We start from the raw sequence: 20715 nt of genomic DNA, 5'->3' as shown, positions 1-20715 counted from the left end.
GCGTTTACAGGTGTGAGAGAATCACTCTTATGGGGATTAAAACTGTATTTTTCTATCGCTGCAGAGTCATTATAGTTCCAAAACTCCAGAATGAAATCCCACATCATTGTCTCCAGCAGACAGTTGTAGAGGATGGGTGTCGTGACGCCCACGTTCATTTTTTTTTCCCTGCGTGCCTTCAACACAACACGACAGCGCCCTCCTTCCCGTGGGAAAACTATTCAGAGGAACTCATTGGTCAGAACAAGCGCCAATCAACCCCCTGATTCGCTCTATTCCAGTAATCCTATCTTATTCGGGAGTCACAGGGAATGGTCTACGAGCGAAAACGGGGGCAGGCTTCTGTAAAAGCTGATTTATTGGATAAAACAACCGAAAACGTGCTGAGAAGGACATCTTGCTACGTCAGAGGTAATTAATGTAGTTGTTTTGATGTTATATGTGATCTTATTTTGACGTTTTCCGTTACTTCGTAGTTCGCAGCTACTGTCGCTAGCAGTGTTTTTCCAAACATAGTGGCCCGACTGCGTGTGTGTTGGGGTGCTGCCTGCTAAAGGTACAAAATGTCACTTTAACCCAGATTTTTAGATTCAAATGCTGTGTCTCTCATCAGAAATTATAAATTAAGATAATAACTACATGTATTCAGCGTATTTACCGTCTCTGTGTTGATTTTTATAATAACTCGTAAGGGTACCCATCACGCTGCCCATGTTGCTAATGCTAAAGATGCACAGTGTACTGAGATGATGCAGTTCAGGATGTCAGCTGATGTGGACACATAATTTTTTTTTCACGAGTACAAGAATAAATGTTAAAATACAGATTGTGCAGGAAAAAAATCCCTGGGTTTATGTGATCCGATATTATTTAAACTTTATACAGAAAGGACAGGACAACGAGGGCGTACGAATAGTACACAGTATGAAGTCACTGTTATTTGCTCCTAGTTTGACTGGACCTTTTTTATTTATTTATTTATTTTACAAAACGTAACTATGTCCACCTCTTGCCAATCAAAAAATTTGATTTCTTCCTCTGTCTATCTACCAAAGCGATGATACTGATATAGACTCATTCCTTTGTTGCGTAATATGTTTAATGATTTTTTTAACAAGTCTAAATTTGTATCATTTAATAATTACGTTTACAAGCATCGGTGCATGTTTGTTATTTATTATCATTATATAAAACACGACTCTTCTTCCCTTCATAAATGTAACAAGCACTCTATCAGGAGATTGTCAGGTAGCTCCGCAATTGTTCCTTCAGAGATATTGTTGCAATACCATTTGCACCTGCACAATAGGGGATAGTAAGTGCTTATGTAATATATATGTATATATATATCCTGGTGTGGTTTTACTCTTGAATTTTGAGAATTTTAAGCGTTGTATTGTGTACTAGGTTAAAATGTAAAAACAGGCTACTTTAAATTCAACACATTTGAGTATGACTCAGTATGAGACATTCTGAATACAAGGTGCAATAACACATTGTGGTTGTGTAAGCCGCCACTTGTACCTGGTTGAAAAATAGCCAACCTCTTTTTGAGTTTTTCCCGTTACAAATCACTCGGATGTTATTGTACTGAAGGACTTCAGGCTTCTTTGTGGGGTCAGAGTCATACTTTTGACTTTTAGAGTGTGTCAGAGTCCACAGCTGATAATTAGGAAGAAATGTCCAAGAATGATGAAGGTAGTTTTGAAGTGAATGCTTGAGTCACTTCCTACTGCTCCCAAAATTACCATTAAGATTCATGAAAGAGGACGGGGAAAGGGGCAGGAAGGAAGCCATCTTGGTTGAGGTCCAACAGCTACACACACACACACACACACACACACACACACACACACACACACACACACACAGAACTGAATGTCCCTTCTCTGCTGAGGTCAGAGCACCGACATTTCACACAGTTACCCTGTTTTTCACTTTTTCTCTGGCTAACATCCGGTCTTCCCCTGGACTCCTTCAAAGGTCAAACAGAATTAGAAGCAAACTTGGCTCATGTTTCAAAATGCCACCACACTCACCCAGTCTACCAGAGGCACTGTGTGCTTATGTCTTTGGTCCTGGTGGTCACCGTATGACAGCATAATGACAGCGTTCCAGAGCGGAGGCTGAGAACAGACAAGTTTTTCCTGGGTTTGGCTTTAGCTTCCATCCCACACACTTTGAGTTAAGAAAATACCAGTTGAGGTTCTGATCTCTGTTTGAAATGTGGTTGTGATAGTAAGGTGCTGTAAGGCAGCTGGCTGTGTGAAATGTAGTTTGGAGTTATTTTGGCTTTGGCTCCATTCCTTTGTTATTTTTATCCTGGTTTAAGTTCTGGTGAGAATAAAAGCTGTACTCCACTCTCAGGAGCGATTTCTAGACTGAGCTCATGGTTGAAACTGTCGGTGGTTCAGTGATTGAAGATGTGTCGTCCTCACTCTCACTAGTCGGCAACAGAATAACTGGTTGGTTAAATGATTTTTTTTTCTTCATTTAGTTTTATTATTCTAGGCCTGAAATGCCAGTGATTGTGTCCAAAAGTTGCTGGGGCAGTTACTGGCTACTGCAACAAAATAATAATACTCTACTACCCTGATATAAACAAGCACGTATGATTGATGCCATCTCTACTATTACATGCAGCTTGACAGCATTTAGATCTAGAAAATGGACTTTCATGTGGCTGTGTCTGGTTTGACTGTGGACATCAATCTGTGAAGTAGACTGGAGTCTGGTGGTGCTAGCTTTGCTAACTTTAGCCGCATTCTGCTGAACAATTTCACATTCTTTACTCAGTCTTTGTGATCTTGTGTTTTAATTAAATGAGCTACATTTAACCTATTTTATTGCTTACATCTAGACTTGTCAGTGTGTCCAAATTTGAAATTTTCTTCACACAATGAAAAAGGAGTCACTTTGAACATCCCTAGTGCTCTCCTGAGTTGGTGTTAGCCCTGGAGTGGAAAGCATGAGGGCAAATTCAAAATGCATTACCAATCTTGCATGTCACTCCCCACTCTCATCCTGTATTCTACCTTATCCTTTGTGTTTTCCCTTTGAAGTAAAAGCACAAAAAGATGAATGAATAAATAAATGGTCAAGTAGTATTTAATGCCATCATGACGTTGTTCAAGAGTAGAGCTGAAACGATTCCTCAAATGATTCGAGGTACTCGATTACAAAAATTACTCGAGTAATTTTCTCCGCCTTGAGGAATCGTTAAATTTTTTAAAAGATCAAAGAGTGGTATTTCAAATAGAGGTCGACCGATATGGGTTTTTTGGGGGCCGATGCCGATGCTTTCCAGATTTGGGCAGCCAATGCCGATATGCATAGCCGATTTTTCTAATTTGAAATTCAGGCCGATTGTTAGATAAATACATATTTATCACATTTTTGTGAAACGCAGCAATTTCTGAGCAACTAAAAGAAATCTATTACAACAAGTCGTGTCCAGTCCTCTGAACATTTATTCAGCTTTCAAAACAATGAAATATTTTGTCTGAGTAAACACACAATGTAGCAAGCAGTAGTAAACATTCACACTATTCTTAAAATGTCAAAAAAGAAATCTGAACTTATTAATATAATTTAAACAAAAGTATGTAATGTATCCAAGTGGTTCCACAAGTTTGAGGTGCTCATCTTTTTTGTGCCTGGTCAAAAATTGCGTAATTTTATACAACGGATCAAAAATCGGCTTTTTAAAAGAAAATACGGCCGATGGCTGATGGACATAAATGTCCAAATATCGGCCCGATATATCGACCGGCCGATATATCGGTCTACCTCTAATTTCAAATAGAGCTGAGGCCATATTAAGAGAATTTTCAGACCCCTCAAGCTACCTCTTATACAAAATAGCAACTTGCAACAAATCTAGCTTCTTTTCTGGAGTTTGGAGACTAATGTGTCATTCTATGAAACGGGTGCCATTTGGGTCCGCAACATTTGATGAGATGTACAAGGCACAAAAAATGTGTCAAAGTGTGTTTACAAATTTTGGAGCTACCAAAGCAAGTGCTCTTATTGACATGCTGTATCAGAAAATTCTATTTCTTAAAGAGAAAAAAATTCGTTTGAAAAATAACTGCTCTGTAACTAAACAAATGTATTTTATCCGATTACTTGATTAATCGATGGGATTTTCAGTAGAATACTCGAATACTAAAATACTCGATAGCTGCAGCCCTATTCAAGAGTATTCCTGCTTTAACTGTAAACAGGAATTTGAGCATCCAGATTCTCTCCTCTGACCAGTGGTTTCTTCAGCTCCTCAATCAACATGTCTTTCCTTTGGACTTGTCAGATTTAAAATTTTCAGTTTGAACCAACCGGATATTTTTTGTGTCGTAATAATTTATCAGCTTTAGACATCTTACCATGGGCTACAACTTGACAGACAAAACTATGAGACGGTTTCCTTCGGCAACTCTTGATAGGAAGGCCACTTTTATTGCTCTCAAAAACTTTCATCCTGGATTCTGAAGCTATTTGATTCCCCTAAAGACTAATATCTGTACGAATATCTAATCATTTAAACCACAGTCAGTTGACTTTTTTTTATATCAGAGAACAACAAAAACATTTTTATATGAAGCCACTTTACATAGTTTTGCATAATTCCAGTAACTATTTCTAACTTGCACAACCGCTGAACTGGTCTTCAACAAACAGGGGTATGTTACATGTTGACTTGTTTTGCCTTACTATTTGAGTACCAACTCATGTTTGGATACGGGAACAAACGGCCCTTGAGTACATCTGGGTTCCTGTAAAGGGTTGTACTACTGGGTAGTCAGTCCTCCATGATATATTTTGTCTGTGAGCATACCTGATTTTTTCCGTTGCTTACTGTTACTCCAGAGAGCGTCCTTGCACAGCTGAACAGTCAAACAGAACAGTGGCAAAGTCCGCAGTTGGGAAAGAAAACAAACAGATCGGGACATTCTTTGGAAGGTGAGCTCTCCTTAAATAGGACAACTGCAGGCACACAGATGAGGTTTGAAGTAACAGCAATATCTTTGTGGGTTTTGCTCAGTTCATGGTCTTATTTATTGCTTCTGCAAGGACAAGGAACGCAGCCCAGCAGAGAGGTATTGATTTGTGTGTTGCTGTGCATTTGTGGCTATCAGTTTCGTGGTTAGAGTTCCCAGAATCTGCAGCTTTTTGTCCCGCTTCCCAGCAATGCACTATATTTTTTTCTTTTTCTCAGGGTTCAAATGGCTGTAAGGGTATATTCTGAGGTTGTAAAATGTTTCAGTTCGCTGCAGAAGTTGGAAAAATAATCCTCTGGGTCCAGGCGCAGTGTAACAGCCTTTTCAATGTGCAGCTTTGAACAGACTCAAAACTTTTTTTCCAAGCAGACACAGAAGGGTGTGAAACATACTCCACACAGCTGTATTTATGTTGAGCCAAGCCTCTGAATTTCATCTGGAGGTGATGTATTCTCAGTCAGGGAGACACTTGACTCCTTTAAAAGAGTGTGGAAAAACTCAACAGAAGCACAACAAAACAAAAGCACAAGCGTCGCAGTAAATTGTTAAAGTCGTGCTAAAGAAGGTGGACTTTGTTATGTCTGGCTTAATCATGAAGCAGCAGAAATCTGATTACAGTACTGTTGCACAAAAAAAAGTTAAATTCATTTAAACAGACTATTGGATGTGTGTGACTGTAACCGTTCAATCATCTGAAAAGAGCTCGTTTCAGATTCATAAAAAAAAAAACACTTTCTCAGTCTGACATTCTTTTCATACTTCTGCTACAGCTGCAAAGTCTCCAGGACAGAAAGTGTCTCAACAGCGAGCAGAGATGATTTGCTGTTATTTGCTTCTCAATTGATAGATGTTAACCAAGTTTTTGTCTACTTGTTTACTTTTTCTTCTCAAACTAAAAGGCTTGCAGAGCACTTTCAGTAACCTCAATATGACCTACACAGATTTTTATTAATTATCTATCCTCTTGTTTTCTTTTTTGGATTGTATCTCTGAGTGCTTTGTGTTATTTTCCAGACTGAGTCAAGATAAAAGTGAAACTAAAAGGTTAGGAAAGAACTGTTGAGGGGGCAGTTGGATACACAGGGTAAAAAAACAGCTCCTGCCTTCCTTTCCCATAAAGTCAGTCCTCCTTTCCCTGGAATCAGTGTGTGTGTGTGCGCGCGTGTGTGTGTGTAGCCTCATCTGCCATTATTGGCTGCGATTCTTGGCACTTGGTACAGCATGTTTTGCAAAGAAAAACTATCATATATCACTCGCTAAACACCGGGGTTAAAGAGCAGGGTGCTGTTTTGTTCTTGTTCAGTGTCTCTTTAGATGAACTCAGAGCTTTCAGGTTATTCACCCATGTGTTTTATTCTTCCAGTCCACCTCTGATCTCTTTTTTTGCAGATAGTGATCAGTAAAGAAGTATTCTGATTTAATACCTCAGTCATTTTTTTCTAGGAGCTCTGCAGTGGATATATTGGATATAAATGCAATGACCTGCTTGGATTCTATCAGGGTCACCTCGTCTGACTGTCTGCTTCAGTCAGGATTACATTTATCAGTTCTTAGAAATGGCTCTTGATGGTGAAATTTGTTTATCTCTGTGTTTGCATTCAGGTCATATCATTGAGATTGGTTGGTAGGCTTGGTAGTATTTCAGAGCATTGTTTTCTTCAGCTACCAACCTTTTCACAGCCTGTCCCGACATGCTGGAAAGGAAACCAGATGAACTGCACGGCGGTGTATCGGTGACAGTTGAGCATAAATACAACTCAAGAGTTACAAATAAAAACATGTGCACACAAGTTCATTAAGGCCACGGCTCCCAACAGGTGATTGCAAAATCTTCTTTGTGCTTTAATCGGGCATGTTGGGTTTGTCTTTCTGTTTAGAGAGAGAACAACAATCCCATTATGCTCAGACAGAGACTTCACCTTGAGACACTCCCCACCCACATGTTTCTGTGGATAACCTGATTACTTTTCAGTGTGCTGTTATGAAACAACCTGTGCCTTGCTTTTGCAGAGTTTCGTATTGCATTGACTTAAAGATGCAGTATTTGGTTTTCTCTGATGTCTGATTTGTAATTGAGCTGTCGTATGATGAGTTTATGAGCATATTCATAACTTGCTCTTTAATATTTTCAGTTATCATATTGACTTTCAAATATTAACAGAGTGAAAACATGTCTCTATCACCCCTAACTGACAAGTTATGACCTCACTTCAGGACAATTTTCAACTTTGTGTTCAGAGAGCAGTTTGAGCCTGAGCTAGTACAGAATATCACAGTTTGCTAGTTTTGATGCTTCATTCCCTCATGTGCCAACACCTCGCCACACAAACAAGTGGCAACCTCTGGTCTAAAAATATGAGACAACGTGTAAGTGCAATTTGTAAAGTGGCCCCTTAAGGCTGGCTTGGGAAGTACCAGAAACCATGTACACACCATGCCAAAAAACAAAGCCATTTTACAGCAAAAATAAACATGCCTGGTACATGAAATGTCTCCCATCTTAATAATTTATTTCTCTATTAGCACAATCTCTACGTGTTGGTTTTTTTTCTAACTCAGCAGATTAGAAGATTTTAAGATCACAGGTTTGCCCAATCAGAGTAACAGCTCAGCTGATTGACAGGTGGGCACCCAATAGCTGTTTGTATTGAGTCTCAAGGCCACTCCATTTCCAACACGGAAACAGACATCCATTTATTTCACAGTATATGTACACAGCACAGTTTTTTCCTGCATGGTACTGAGTTCATGAAAGTCCATATCTAATGTAGTTGTTGTTGTTCTTCTTGTGTTTAGCTATGCTCAGTTGGCACATGAGAGCAAAATTTCCAGGTCTTCTTATTTACTGGGAAACGGCAGGTGTAGGTTATGGCACAGGGTTTTCTGCTGCATTGAAAAAAAAAACTTTCAAAATAAAAGCATAGGGTTTGAGAATCACTGCCTTAATCCAAGCTGAAGACTACAAAGAACTTGTTTGCTTGGATACCCAGAAACTGGGGACGGATACCGAATTAGGTACTTTTATAGGTACAGACCAAATTCTGTCAAAAGTACCAGGTACCGATTCATGTAAAATCAAAAGGTACCATGTTTAGGTACCTGAATGCATCCTTGTGACTGTGAAAGAGTGGAAGACTAGGGGATTTTCCATGATGGACATGAACACAGCATTTCAAGGTTATATATCGAAGAATAAATATGTAAAATTGAAAATAATTAACATTTTATTAGTAAACAAATTGATATTTTTTTACTACATAAACACACAAAAGTACCAAAAATTGGTACCGTTGAGTACCAGTACCAATTGCCAAGTACCTGGAATCGGTACCGTATCGTTTCAAATGTGAAAGGTACCCATCCCTACCAGGAACCAAAAGTTATTTAAGATTTTGGCTCATCAGATGTTGAGAAGCACATATAATTTCTTTAAGCTGGAACAAGCTGATGTTAAAAAAAAAATAAACTGGTCAGAAATAGGTTTTATTATTGTTTCTGTGACCAGTTTGACTCTAATTAATCATCTTCATCATGACATTTAATGTGTTTCCTTTTAATGCTTCACTGAACAGCATAATGACCTGTCACATATTTTTTTGTTCCATTACATCGGTGCTGTAAACATTGCTTGGGAACAAAATGTCAAAATCTATACCCCGGTGCATCACAGCTTTTTGGCTAAAGGTATGTTGATGTAGGAAAAATAAACTGTGACCTTCTGTACAGAGGAATAAGGTTATACTAATGTATGAATATTACTCTGTGAAATAGTTTTATCTCTACTATCTTAGGTTGCATCTTTATTGCTTCATACTGGATTTTACTTGGTGTGTTTGAGTCTTTTAGAACACTTAGAAGTTATTTTCCACCGAGAGTAAAGTCAGTGCTTGTTCCTTTGAAGAGTATTGGTTATTTTGCTGCGCTGTTATTTCACTCCAACGTGTGCCTACGCTGTGTGCATCTGATGGGTCAAAAAAAGACTACAACTTGTGAACGTTTGATAAATACTATTTAATTGTCAGCAAGGTCAGCAGTGTTTGTCAGGATCAAGCATGAAAACACAGTTTCAAGTGATCTGTGGTCACTGCTCTGTAAACATTCTTTCAGCGTATGATTATTATACAGCGTGAGATGTTAGTGGTTAAAAATACCTAGAGCAAACAGGAGAACAATGAGAGGGAGGAACAGGGGCGAGGTCACATGCATGAAGGTTCCTGGTGCTGTTTATTCAGTTTGTGCTCCTGCCACTGAATAGTTTACTTTGAATATCGTATTTATCTGATGTTATCTCAGTTCCACTGAAAATATCACGTGAAAAGGTAGCACTTTTTCCTGTTAATGTAAATTAGCAGGTTTGGTGTGAGATACACCTGCTGCTTCTATTTGTGATGCTGCCAGGTCTTGACGTGATTCACCTCAGCACATTACAAACTCTTACTACAGACTCGTCAGCTCCACCTAACCCATTAATCTTTTTTGGTAGTACACCCCTCTGGTGAAACTAGTTTATTTGTAGAGTGTCTGAATAAAACAGGGGCGGTTCCAAACCTCTTACATAAGAGACTCACAGCTGTATTTGTCCCAGCTTAACTGTCTCTGTCTGCCTGATATCTGTCTGGGTTTTCACAATAGTAGTACACGGGACGGTGTGAGCTGAAAAACAGCAAAACCACGGCTTTAACATTCAAACTACGCACACTGAGCTGAGAGGATATTGGATTTAAAAGCTTTCTCCTGAAAGCACTGAGTGTTTCAACATTTAGCTAGAGTGATGTTTTATTAATACCAAAAATGTATTTTTCCCGCTTTGCCACCTCTGGCTTTGGCATGCACTCTTTCAACAAACGCAGTGCAGTTGGCAGGGAGTCATTGCAGGAATTAAAAGTGGCGCAACGAATCGCAGCTCCTCCCTATATCCCAGTAGTGACGAGAGCAAACAAGACAAATCTCCAGAGATATTCTATAAAAACTCTGTGTAAGCCATGGACGTTGTGTTGGCCTGGATCCAACTTGAGTTTCTCAACAATAGAACACCACCTTCATTGTTTTAAAACGGGATTGTGAGGCTGAGAGCTGATAAATCCTTACTTTGTCACCAGGAATTTGATAAAAACTTCTTTGCAGCTTATGTGTGAGCCTTCTTGTTTGTTTTGTTTGTAATCTGTCAGATTTCCTTTGTTAAAACTCTTGTTTTAACTTGTTTTTCTCTGTTCTTTTTCCTGCAGGGCACCCTCTGTCTTGCCTCACAGGATGTTCAGCATGTTGCGACTGTAGTGGAGAGGAATACCACATAAGGATCTGCAAACAGGGACTTGGCCAGTGGATCACCATGCCTCATCTAAGGGATAGTCCAAGCTTAAAGCCCAGCTTTAATCCTGTCTGGCTCATCTTTCTTCTACTGGGCCTTTCCGTAGTACACTCTCATGCTAAAGATGGTAAGATGAATCAGAGCACACTAACTCTCAGTGCAAATAAACTCATACTCATTACTTTTGACTGTCTTTACAATCCTAAAATGATTTCCATTTTCTTTTCAGTGCTTCCTGTACCGCAGCAGGTGAGCCTGTCACCCAGCCTGAGCACGCAACAGCTATCCATATCCTGGGTGGGAGGAGGAGCCTCAACTTTTGACCTCATGATTCTACGAACTGAACTCAATGAAACTGCCCTCTATGTGAGCATTCTTAGTTTTTCATGATCTTGTTTTTTATTCATACAACCACATTAAAAACTGTAAATGTACTCATGCAAGGAAGTAGGGCTGGGACAATATGCTATTCTTGGGATTCGATTCTATTATGATTTTTAGGTGCCAATTCAATTTAAGTTGCTGTTCTCTGATATTTATGATTTTTACTTTACAAGTTTAATGATGATAATGTCTACAGACTATATAAGGAGCCATATTTCCCATAAAATGCACATCATGTGGGTCTTAGAGAAACATTTCACCTTCTGCTGGAGAAAAGTGGAAACTTTTACCCAATCCAGTTTTAAACAAAGACTGAAATGACAAAGAATCCCGATTTTGATATTGTTAAACAAAAATCCTGATATATCAATTTCAATTTTTTTTTTCTCCCACCTCTACAAAGAAACCTGAAAGTAGTTTTAGAGTAGAAGCCATGTTAATATTTGTTTATTTAACTTCTTGTCATATTTTGGCTTACATACCCTCTAATATTAATCAGTCTCCAAAGGACAAAAAAATCAGCTGATGTTATTTCTTTTCAGAACATTTTTTCAGAAACATGTCTTTGACTTTGTGTTAACTGAGCATTTTCTAGGTATAACAGACATCCTGAACACAACCCCTGTAGAAGCCTCTCTGGTTGATCTCTGACTGTACTGTATTTGTCTTTCCTTGTAGGAGACTGTGTCTGTGACAGCAGATCAGGTGAGTGGTCGGCATCAGTGGAACTGGACCTCTCTGGAACCTCTGGAGTGTACCTCACTGTCCGTCGGAATCCGCTCAAGAGAAGGACAGACGACAAGTGAATGGAGCAGCACTCAGATACTACAAGGTCAGAAATATGTTTTCTCTTTGACCTCTTTTGAGGTAAAAAAAAAGACACCAATATTAGAAGAAGATGCTTAGTATGAGCTGAGAAGCTTGTTCATTCAGAAGAATAGAAAACACTGTATGACTCACTTTCCCCAATAGAATCTCTTTGTGAAACCAAGCAAACTGCTTTCTTTACAGCAAGATTTAAAATAAGCCTCTGTTGATCTGTTGATCTCCCTCTCCTTTTTCTGTCATTCCAGTGAATATTTTGAACACTTTGATTTTTCTTTCTCCAACACTGCTTCTCCACAGGAAACGACATTCCCAGCAATGAGAATTACCAGATGTACCCGCAGGACAAAATTGTCCCTGTAGGGTCCAACACCACCTTCTGCTGTATTGTGGAGGAGGGAGGAGTCTTTGGTTCCATCATCTTCGGCTCCTCGATTGTGAACGTAACACGGCTGAGCAGACGAACCTACGCCACCCGGGTGGTTCATCAGGAGGCATCTGGAAGAACTGGAACTAACGTCATCTGTAATGACAAACTGACTTCACGCCTGGCTGGATCAGTGGTGTTTGTTGGATGTAAGAGGAATTACCTGATTCTTAAGAACTAAAATGTGAATTATTGTGTATCTATGGCGCATGTGATCAGCAATAAGTAAAAAGAAACACAACTCAGAAAAAGTTGTTGTGAGATGTTAAACAGTTCATGAAAGTGGATTGATTAATAAATGAAGGTATTATACAGTTTTATTGTCTAAATACTCAATCATGCTAAACTTGTATTCTCTTGTTGTCTAACCCCTCAGATCCACCCCTGCCCACTGATTTCGTGTGTGAGACTCATGACTTAACCTCAGCTGTGTGCAGGTGGACCGAAGGTCGAGACACACACTTGTATGGCAAACGAAAAACACACTACTCGCTGAACAAAAGGTACCACAGTCACACATGCGCACACAATAAATTAATTAAACATGAAACTTTTTTAGGCTACAGATGTGACACAGTTCTAGTTAGTTTACAAGACAGGGAAATTCAAAGGCACTCAGCATTTCAGAAAGGTCTAGGGTAAAGGTGGTGATGACAGTAGTTAACAGATATGTCGGGATGTAGTACAGTGTCACTTTGTTGTTTATGTTTGAAATATTCCTGCATTATTTACGACCGGCCTCCCGCCTTTCTCTAAATGTGATTTCTGCCAGAAAAAATCAACCCAGTGAGAAAGAGAATGACAAGAGCACTTAGTCTAAGTAACCACTTGCTGCTTCTGCGTGCCCATTTAACATTGGTAGTGCATTGGCTGTCTGCCAGACCTTTTACAGGAATGGTCTGAAAGATGGCCAGAAGAGTGGTTATACTGGGGACATGTTTGGACTTGTGTTTGTATTTGTAGCTTCTGAAGTGCATCTAGAATGATCATACTTCATCTGAATTCAATAAGATGTCATCACACTCGTGGTACTGGCGTATGTGCTGAAGCTGTTTATGTTCTGTCTGAAGGAGCTGTACTGGAGGCAGCCAAGAGCAAAAGCAGAAGGAGTGCAGTGTGGAGAAGTGGGAAGATAACTGGACACTCATAGCTGTAAATCCTCTGGGTCAGTCCAGCCTCTCTGACTCTGGTGAACGCACTCACAGAGGTAGGTACCAGTAACCCTTATCAGAATCAATGTGCGTAACCACACCAAGAACCAAAACTTCTTTTTATTCCACATATTCCAAGCAGGAGACATGAAATGGGTGGTTGATTAATTTGGTTTCACCCTTTCCTCACAGTACGTCCAGTAGCACCACTTAACGTGAGTGTCCTCATCGATGCCTGGAATGCCACCGTGCTGTGGCAGTGGAAGTATGAAAGCTACTCCACTCTGGCTCTTGTCTGTCAGGTAGAGCTGACCTCTCAAGGGCTCAAAACAAAGGTGAGCTGTCCATGTCTTTTAGCGTGTGTGTGTGTATTTTTTTTAGCAGAGCACACAGAGACTTTGTCGGTTTCTTGTTGCATTTGTACAGTTTCTGTTTGTGTATACATCAGCCAGACTTGATCAATGTCATTCTCCTACCACATTTCCATAACCACACACCAATGACTAACCACAGTACTTTCAACAAATGAAAGCAAGTTTTCATCATTTGTGTGAGCTACTGTGTATCAAATTTTAATGAATTCTGATCTATGTCCCCAGCGTACTTTCTCCGGTGTGGGTCTGCGGTCAGCAGTTCTTTCAGGCCTGTATCCTGATGAGGATTACAGCGTAACAGTCCGCTGTGGTGCCCAGCAGAATTTCTGGAAGTGGGGAAATTGGAGCGAACTGTTTCCCTTCAAAACCAATATCGATGGTAGGTAATTATTTGTGGTATCAGTTCTTTGAGCAGTTTTTTAGTAAGTGTTGTAACTCATGACTACTTTGATTCTAATTTATTCCTGAGTGTTTGTTTTCGTGAAAAATGTCTTCACTGCAAAATGTAAAATTTAAACATACAACAGTTACATTAAATATGCTGGAACTTGATGTGAACCATGACTTCTACTTCTTCGGTATATTTGACCTTAATACAATCTCTAACTTTGTTTTTTTCTAAATTAATACATCTAAAAAGTTGTTTTAAAGAAAAACTTAGAACAGCTATAATTTTTACGAAAGTTAAAAGCATTTTGGTATTGAAAAAATAAACATAAAGATAGAATGTCTTTTTCTGTAAAACCCACTCTGAAGCCACTGTTTCCATCAAAGATAATGACGTATTGTTTTGACCTTTTAATTCTGCAGTAAATTCATATAAATGACATAAACTGCAGTCCAGTACGAAACTGTCAACATGAGTGGGAGCCATTGCATGGAATTTGTCTGGTTCAGTGTCTGTTTCACAACAAAAGCTCCTTTATCAGTAAAGTCTCATTAGCTGGAGCTTATTCATCCAGAGCAGTTAGAGTTTGCCTGGTGTTATTGAGGATGCTCAGTTGTGTCATTGCTAAGTACTGCATGTCTGCTATTGTTCAAAATTCCATATTCTGTCAGCCTTCTTTTTAAAGTTCTCTACCATCTGTCATATAAATGTCACTCACTTGTTTTTATGAACTGGAAGCAGAAGCAATACTTTTCTTGTGTTCCTTCAGTTCCTGATGCCCCTGATGTGTGGATGTGGATGAACAAAGACAACACTGGACGGATCCTTTGGAAGGTATTTTTTTTGTTTTTATAAATTTCATCATGATCAGCATGTTATAATTAATAATTTATTCCTGCTGAGAACAGGCTTAAAAACATTTACATCTAAAGACAAAAGAAAAGGGTGATTTATAATTGACTGTCCCTTCCAGCCTCTCACTCATCGGCAGAGCCACGGTCAGATCACAAATTATGAAGTCACTCTTTGGTCCTCTGAGGAAAATGAGCAGCACACAGAAATATTTCCACCAGATACATCTGCTGTACCGATCAACCTCACACAGATCGCTGCCTTCAGCAGCGACAAGAAGGTCATAGCAACAGTCATTGCAACAAACAACAAAGGGGCATCTCCACCTGCAAGCGTGCTCATACCTCTACATTCGACAGGTAAGCTGGAATGGAGGAAGGGTCTCCTTGGGATCCCTTAATGTTAAAGAAAATCACGTGAAAAAATTAATGAGTTTGTTTTTTTCTCAGTTGTAGCTCGTGTTTTATCACTTATGGTTGTCAGCACTGAGAGCTTAATGCAGCAGTTATAAAAAGGAGAAAATGAAGTCATGCCTTTCTTACTTCTTTTGCAGATGTTGATCATCTTGACGTTTCGAGGGTGGTCTATACAGACAGCGGCTTCCCTCTCCTCTGGCAGAGTGATGCTAACGCCACCTGTGGCTATGTGGTGGAATGGCATGATGCTTCCTGCTTAAAAAACTGCCCTATTGAATGGATGAAGGTGTCTCAAGTAAACACCAATACCTCCATTGAGTCAGGTAGGCTTGTCTAAATGACACTGTAGAAATTGTGACCAAGTTTACGTAAAAAAAAGAAAAACTTTTATGTAATTTTTTTAATCAACTATAGAACTGCATTTGTGATGTATAATAATCTCTTCCTCCTCCTCCATCAGCCAACTTCCACCCAGGTGTAAGGTACAACTTCTCTCTGTACAGCTGCTCCTCTGAGGCTCCACAGCTGCTACAGCGCTGGCAGGGATACATGCAGGAGCTGGGTAAGGACAGAAAGCTTCCTCTGTTAGAAAAAAGCAGCCACCTCAGGATTCACACTCAGCATTTTAACAGCTGACGTTTTGTCCTCATCCCCTCATGTTGTGCCTCCCTCTCCTCTCTCCTGTCTTTATGGTTTCTACAGTTCCGTCTAGTTCTGTCTCTTTGTTGACCAGTCAGCACGGGTCTGATGTTCTTCTTACCTGGAAAGAGATGCCCCAAGTCGACAGAAGAGGATACCTACTGGGATACAACATTTACATCAGTAATGGCTCCCAGCTCACACTTCTAGGTCAGTGTGTACAGACTGCTGTCTCAGTTCTGAAAAATAATGAAATACAAAACGTGCATAAATCTCAAAACAACATGATTTCCAAATTGTTTAGGAGAGTGCATTTTTGCTCTTTAAATTGCTCACTTATCTTCTCATTGATTATTCATCTTCCTCTCTTTTTCCACCTGTCCTTTTCTTTTTTTTGTCTTTTTCATCTTTCACTATCCTTTCAAACAGCCAACCTGCCAGATGCAACAAGCAGGAGCTACACGGTGAAAGGTCTCTCCGAGGGCTCCTATAAATTTACTGTTAAAGCGTACACCTCAGCCGGAGAGGACACAGGCGCCACTGCTGCCATCACTCTGGAGCCATTCAGTATGTAAATGCTTGTCACTTTGCAATCATTCATGTGACTTGTTTGAAATAGTTTAACCCTTGTTGTTGTCTTGTCCTGACAGCTGATTGGCTGATCCTGGAAATCTTGGCTTCTCTTGGAATTACAGCATTATTCCTGGTCATTGTCACCTTTGTTTGCTACAAGAAAAGGAAATGGTGCGGTTTATTGTCTTTTCCTGTACCTCACTTGATTATTTTTATGATTATGTATCATTTTTAATCATAATGAATAAACTCTTTGTGGTCATCAGGGTGAAAAAGGCTTTCTATCCAGACATACCAGAGCCCAAGCTGCAGGGGGATTGGTCCAGAACTCGGGTACGGTAAAGTCCTGAACTTAGTCTACATTCTCCCTGTGTTTGCTGAAAGGGCTGATGAAACCCTATTTCCAGTTTTGAAGTTGAATAAAGATTTTCACCTGATATCTTTCAGGGGCCCATGGATGTGAAGCCCTCTCCTCACAGCATGGTGCGTATCGTAGAAAAGCCTGAGTGGGATTCCAGTAAAGAGGCTCTGGTCGTCATTCCCGAAGAGGACGAGGATGAAGAAGGGCAGGGAGTAGGAGATGAACCAGTTGATACAGACGAGCCAACATCGTTACGCTACTACAACCAGGTGGTGGATGAGCGACCCATCAGACCACGTTACCCAGACTCCTCTGCTTCCTCTGCATCCTCTTTGGATTCAGCACGTACTGATGTGACATACACAGGGATCCAGACCTCAGGGTCTTCATTAGTCTTCCAGCTAGATCCTCAGGGGTCCTCTGAGACCCAGCAACCCCAGGCTGACTTTTCTGTCAGCTGTGCAGGTGGTGGAGGTGGTTACCGGCCCCAGATGCAAACCAGAGTCCAAAATAACGGCTTAGACTTTACTTCACCTGAACCAATCTTAGAGCCTCAGGCTCATAGCTCTGGAGGCTACAAACCCCAGTGCTCCTGGCATTTGGACTCTCCTGAGGAGGCCGGGGAAAGTTGTGGCCTAGCACCTTCTCTGGGATCTCCCACCTCAGTTGCTTCTACTCAGTTCCTCCTCCCTGAAGGAGAAGAACATGCAGAAGAGAAGCGACAACCGTCCTCATCAGCAGCAACCTGGTTCTCCAACCTGCTGTCATCCACAAAACCGTGAAATCATCTCTCTCTCACTGATAGCAGCCTGGCCAGGGAGGGTGGTTCATCAAACAGAATAATATCTGTCATTGTTGTTATGCATAGCACCTATGGGCTAGTTGGATACCTGCTCTGATGTAGCACTGCATTCACACAGTTGCACATTCAGGTTAAATATGCTATTTAATTTGTTTACTGAAAAAATATGTACTTAACTCACTTCTTCATGCAAATACCAGAAATATCAAATTCTGTATATTTATATGTCAAAACATTTCTACTCTGACAACAAGTCTCCTCATACCTCCACTCCACCCTACACAGCAGATACCCCCCCCCTGGCATCCTGTGGCTGTTAGGTCTTTCCACTGCCTCTTCTGTGACTCCCAATAGTGGGCATTTGGCAATTGCATATCCTTTGTTACTGATGAGATTATTCAATTTGTAGCTTTCATTTCAGATGTGTTTGTTTTTGTGATGTAAACTTAATTACTCTAAGAAGAAAACAGAAAGACTGCACATAATAGGAAAGGGACTCCTTTGGAGGAACACTACAAACAGTAAAATAGGAGGTGGCCACGAAGAAAGGAAACCTTCCCACTCATTCGTAGATGTGTATAATGCCAGCCAGCTTTGGGAGTACCTTGCTTGTTTGATGACAGCTGATGAGCTACTCAAAGGGGAGAAAGACATACAAATATAAAGGTATGTATAGATGGACCCCCCCTGGATCAATGCTGAGGTAGCTCCAATTCTTAATGACATGGTCTATTTTTCACAATCGTGTGATCTGAACAGAAGTTTTTAAAGGCAAGAAAGGTCATTCTCAGATCCACGAGTGGTGCTCACTGTTATGGTCTGGAATTATGTGGGTGATGAGCCCAGTAGATAAACACTGATATAAGCTAGAACATGATTACAAACTGATGTAATTTAATGAATGAAAACACTAAGATGTTACTTTTATTTGTTTTTGCTGTTCTGTCTTCCTCAGTTTTTACTTGTCTTCACAAGAGTTTCCCATTCAGGCCAGTGTCCTTTTTAATGTCGATTATTGTCCTCAAGCTGACTTTCATTGACTAGATTATGATGAGCTAACTTTGGTGGGTAATTATATTGTTTTAATTGCTCAGATTATTGTAATGCTTCCAGAAATTAGCACCATATCACATTTCACAACACTGCCTTTCTTCTCAAAAAAGATTTTCTTACAGAGATGCAGTTCAGAAAAGATCACAATAGACATTTTACAGAGTGTGATGTAGAGTTAGTTTTAGTACATGGTGAAAATTTGAAACTTGGCTGACATTATATTTTCCTTCACTCAATTAAGTTGAACTGTTTGGATGTGAAGAATTTTTATCTTGGTTTCTTTATTTGCAGAGATCTGGTTGATTATGCATTCAATATTTGCTGTGCTGACAGTAGAGATCGTTGTTAGGGAGATGTTAATTTAGTTTTGATTTTTAAAAGAAACCTGTTCATCTTTCATTTTAAGTTTTCCTGGCACCTGTTTAATTTGTGAAGTTGGAGAAAGGGACCAAAGAAGCGAACATATTTGGTGGCGTGAAGGGATTTTTCGTAAATCCTATCAGATACAATATATGGGCAAATGACCTTGTAAAGAATGGTCGGTAGACAGCACTTAGGCAAATTAGTAATGGTGTCAAACACAGGCCACTCAGTGCCCAAGTGCACAACAATTGCTTACCGCATGCGGTGTGGGCGTTGAAGATGCACCATGGACTAAGCTTTCCAAAAGCATATGTACAAATATTTTAGTTTGGCATTTGAACTCGAAGGTTTTCTGTAGGTTTTTTTTTTTTTTTTTTTTTTTGAGCCAGGCCCTGTTTTGCCTGTGTGGCAGCCTTTATTTTAATTTTGATTTTGTTACTTTTCTCAGTGCCTCCAGCTGACAAGCTTTAAGCAAAACTACTGTGATATGACTGACGACTTAGATAGAGAGTGATGGCTTTAATGTTGAAGAGATTACAGACAGGCGGTCCTTTTGACTACTGAAAAAATTTAAGCCCTCTTTTCCATTGTCCTCTAACACTGATTTGCAGCTTGACTAATGGGATAAATGATGGATAGATTTTATGAAAAGATAAACTTTTTCAAGTCAGATTGAATAACTGAAGCAACTGGTGATATTGTTTAAGACCAGTGACAACTTAATCATGGCAACGGTTATCTTTAAACACGACTGCAGATTGTTTCCTTTGATTTAAAGCCTTTTTTCTCAAACAAGCAGGGCTTTTGAAACAAACCTATAAATGCTATGTTACATGCTTTTATGTTGATTAGGATCAATTGAGAATTTTTTTTTAAATATATCCTCTAAATCTTTTATTTTATGCAACTAACTGTACATAACTGTAAATTTCTGTCATGTCTTTCCTTATCATGCAAAATGTTTTATTGTTTTATATTGGGAGTTGTATTCCCTATACTACATGGACAGATTATGCCGACTAACCACATTTCTTGGGAGAATAAAGGCAAATGTTTATGCTGTTAAAACCAGATATATAAAGCCCTATGAGATATACAGGACACACACTTTGAGTGTATATTATTTTGTGGTTTAACACATGGAAACATTTTGAAGAGTGTCTGAAAATTCATCTAACCTAGATTAGAATTGTGATTCTATCTTATTCTGACAGTAAAGCCTGCTTTGCATTCCTATCTTATCACAGCATTATTTTCAGACACAGTGTCATTCAGGCCAGAGAACACACCAAGTAGATATACACAGTAACACCTAACTTGGAATTTTCTATTACTGATTGATTCACCGTTTAGTTTAAGCCTACCTTTGCTCTATTGGACACTGGGAATCTGTGGTTTTTATAAGAGAGTACACTTGCTGCATTACGCATCCTTGTCTCTGGCCTTAGATACATTTGCAAAATCAATGCATGCTGTATAAACTATATTGCTACAAAGCAGTGGCTTATAAATCCATTATACTCTACAATTGTGTCACCTTGTGGCTGTAAAACACTAATACTGACTAATGTTGTGCATGACAACAGGACTGAAGTATTGTGCCCCTTGAAAGGCTTCATTTCAGAAAGAGCTTTAAATTTCATGCAGATTTGCAGAATGTTTTACCAGTAAGTGAAAGATGGTGCAGTGCTTTAGAGTGAATAAATAAATGTTGACCCTGATAAAACAATTTGAAATGCTACTTGATTACATGCAATAAAGTTATTTGTCTGGCCACATTATTTCAGTGTTACGTTTTTTTT

The 20715-nt window shown here is 39.5% G+C and overlaps 1 protein-coding gene across 1 annotated transcript; it reads left to right on the top strand.

Annotated features, from left to right (window-relative positions):
• Nucleotides 1-259: 259 nt before the first annotated feature.
• lifra (LIF receptor subunit alpha a) lies at nt 260-20684 on the top strand. The gene is made up of 18 exons (XM_074670626.1): nt 260-411; nt 10223-10432; nt 10535-10671; nt 11368-11521; nt 11815-12090; nt 12318-12444; nt 13012-13148; nt 13285-13427; nt 13692-13845; nt 14624-14688; nt 14828-15065; nt 15260-15445; nt 15583-15684; nt 15825-15971; nt 16191-16328; nt 16412-16505; nt 16601-16667; nt 16782-20684. Exons 1-18 carry the CDS (start codon nt 312-314, stop codon nt 17475-17477), a joined length of 3171 nt encoding a protein of 1056 aa, XP_074526727.1. The 5' UTR covers nt 260-311; the 3' UTR covers nt 17478-20684.
• Nucleotides 20685-20715: the final 31 nt, after the last annotated feature.

This window comes from Halichoeres trimaculatus, unplaced genomic scaffold (assembly GCF_033239565.1).
Source record: "Halichoeres trimaculatus isolate MK-OKI-2021-1 unplaced genomic scaffold, fHalTri1.1 fHalTri1_scaffold_5, whole genome shotgun sequence".
Classification (NCBI taxonomy): Eukaryota; Metazoa; Chordata; class Actinopteri; order Labriformes; family Labridae; genus Halichoeres; species Halichoeres trimaculatus.
The sequence above is the reverse complement of the archived record's forward strand: the minus strand, read 5'-3'. Positions and strand labels throughout refer to the sequence as shown.

What these genes read in the sequence shown, in the direction of transcription:
- lifra (XM_074670626.1), top strand. Translation starts at nt 312, where the DNA reads ATGGTCTACGAGCGAAAACGGGGGCAGGCTTCTGTAAAAGCTGATTTA. An exon ending in TCAATGAAACTGCCCTCTAT is followed by an intron (nt 10,672 to 11,367) that starts GTGAGCATTCTT and finishes CTTTCCTTGTAG; the next exon opens with GAGACTGTGTCTGTGACAGC. An exon ending in CTTCAAAACCAATATCGATG is followed by an intron (nt 13,846 to 14,623) that starts GTAGGTAATTAT and finishes GTGTTCCTTCAG; the next exon opens with TTCCTGATGCCCCTGATGTG.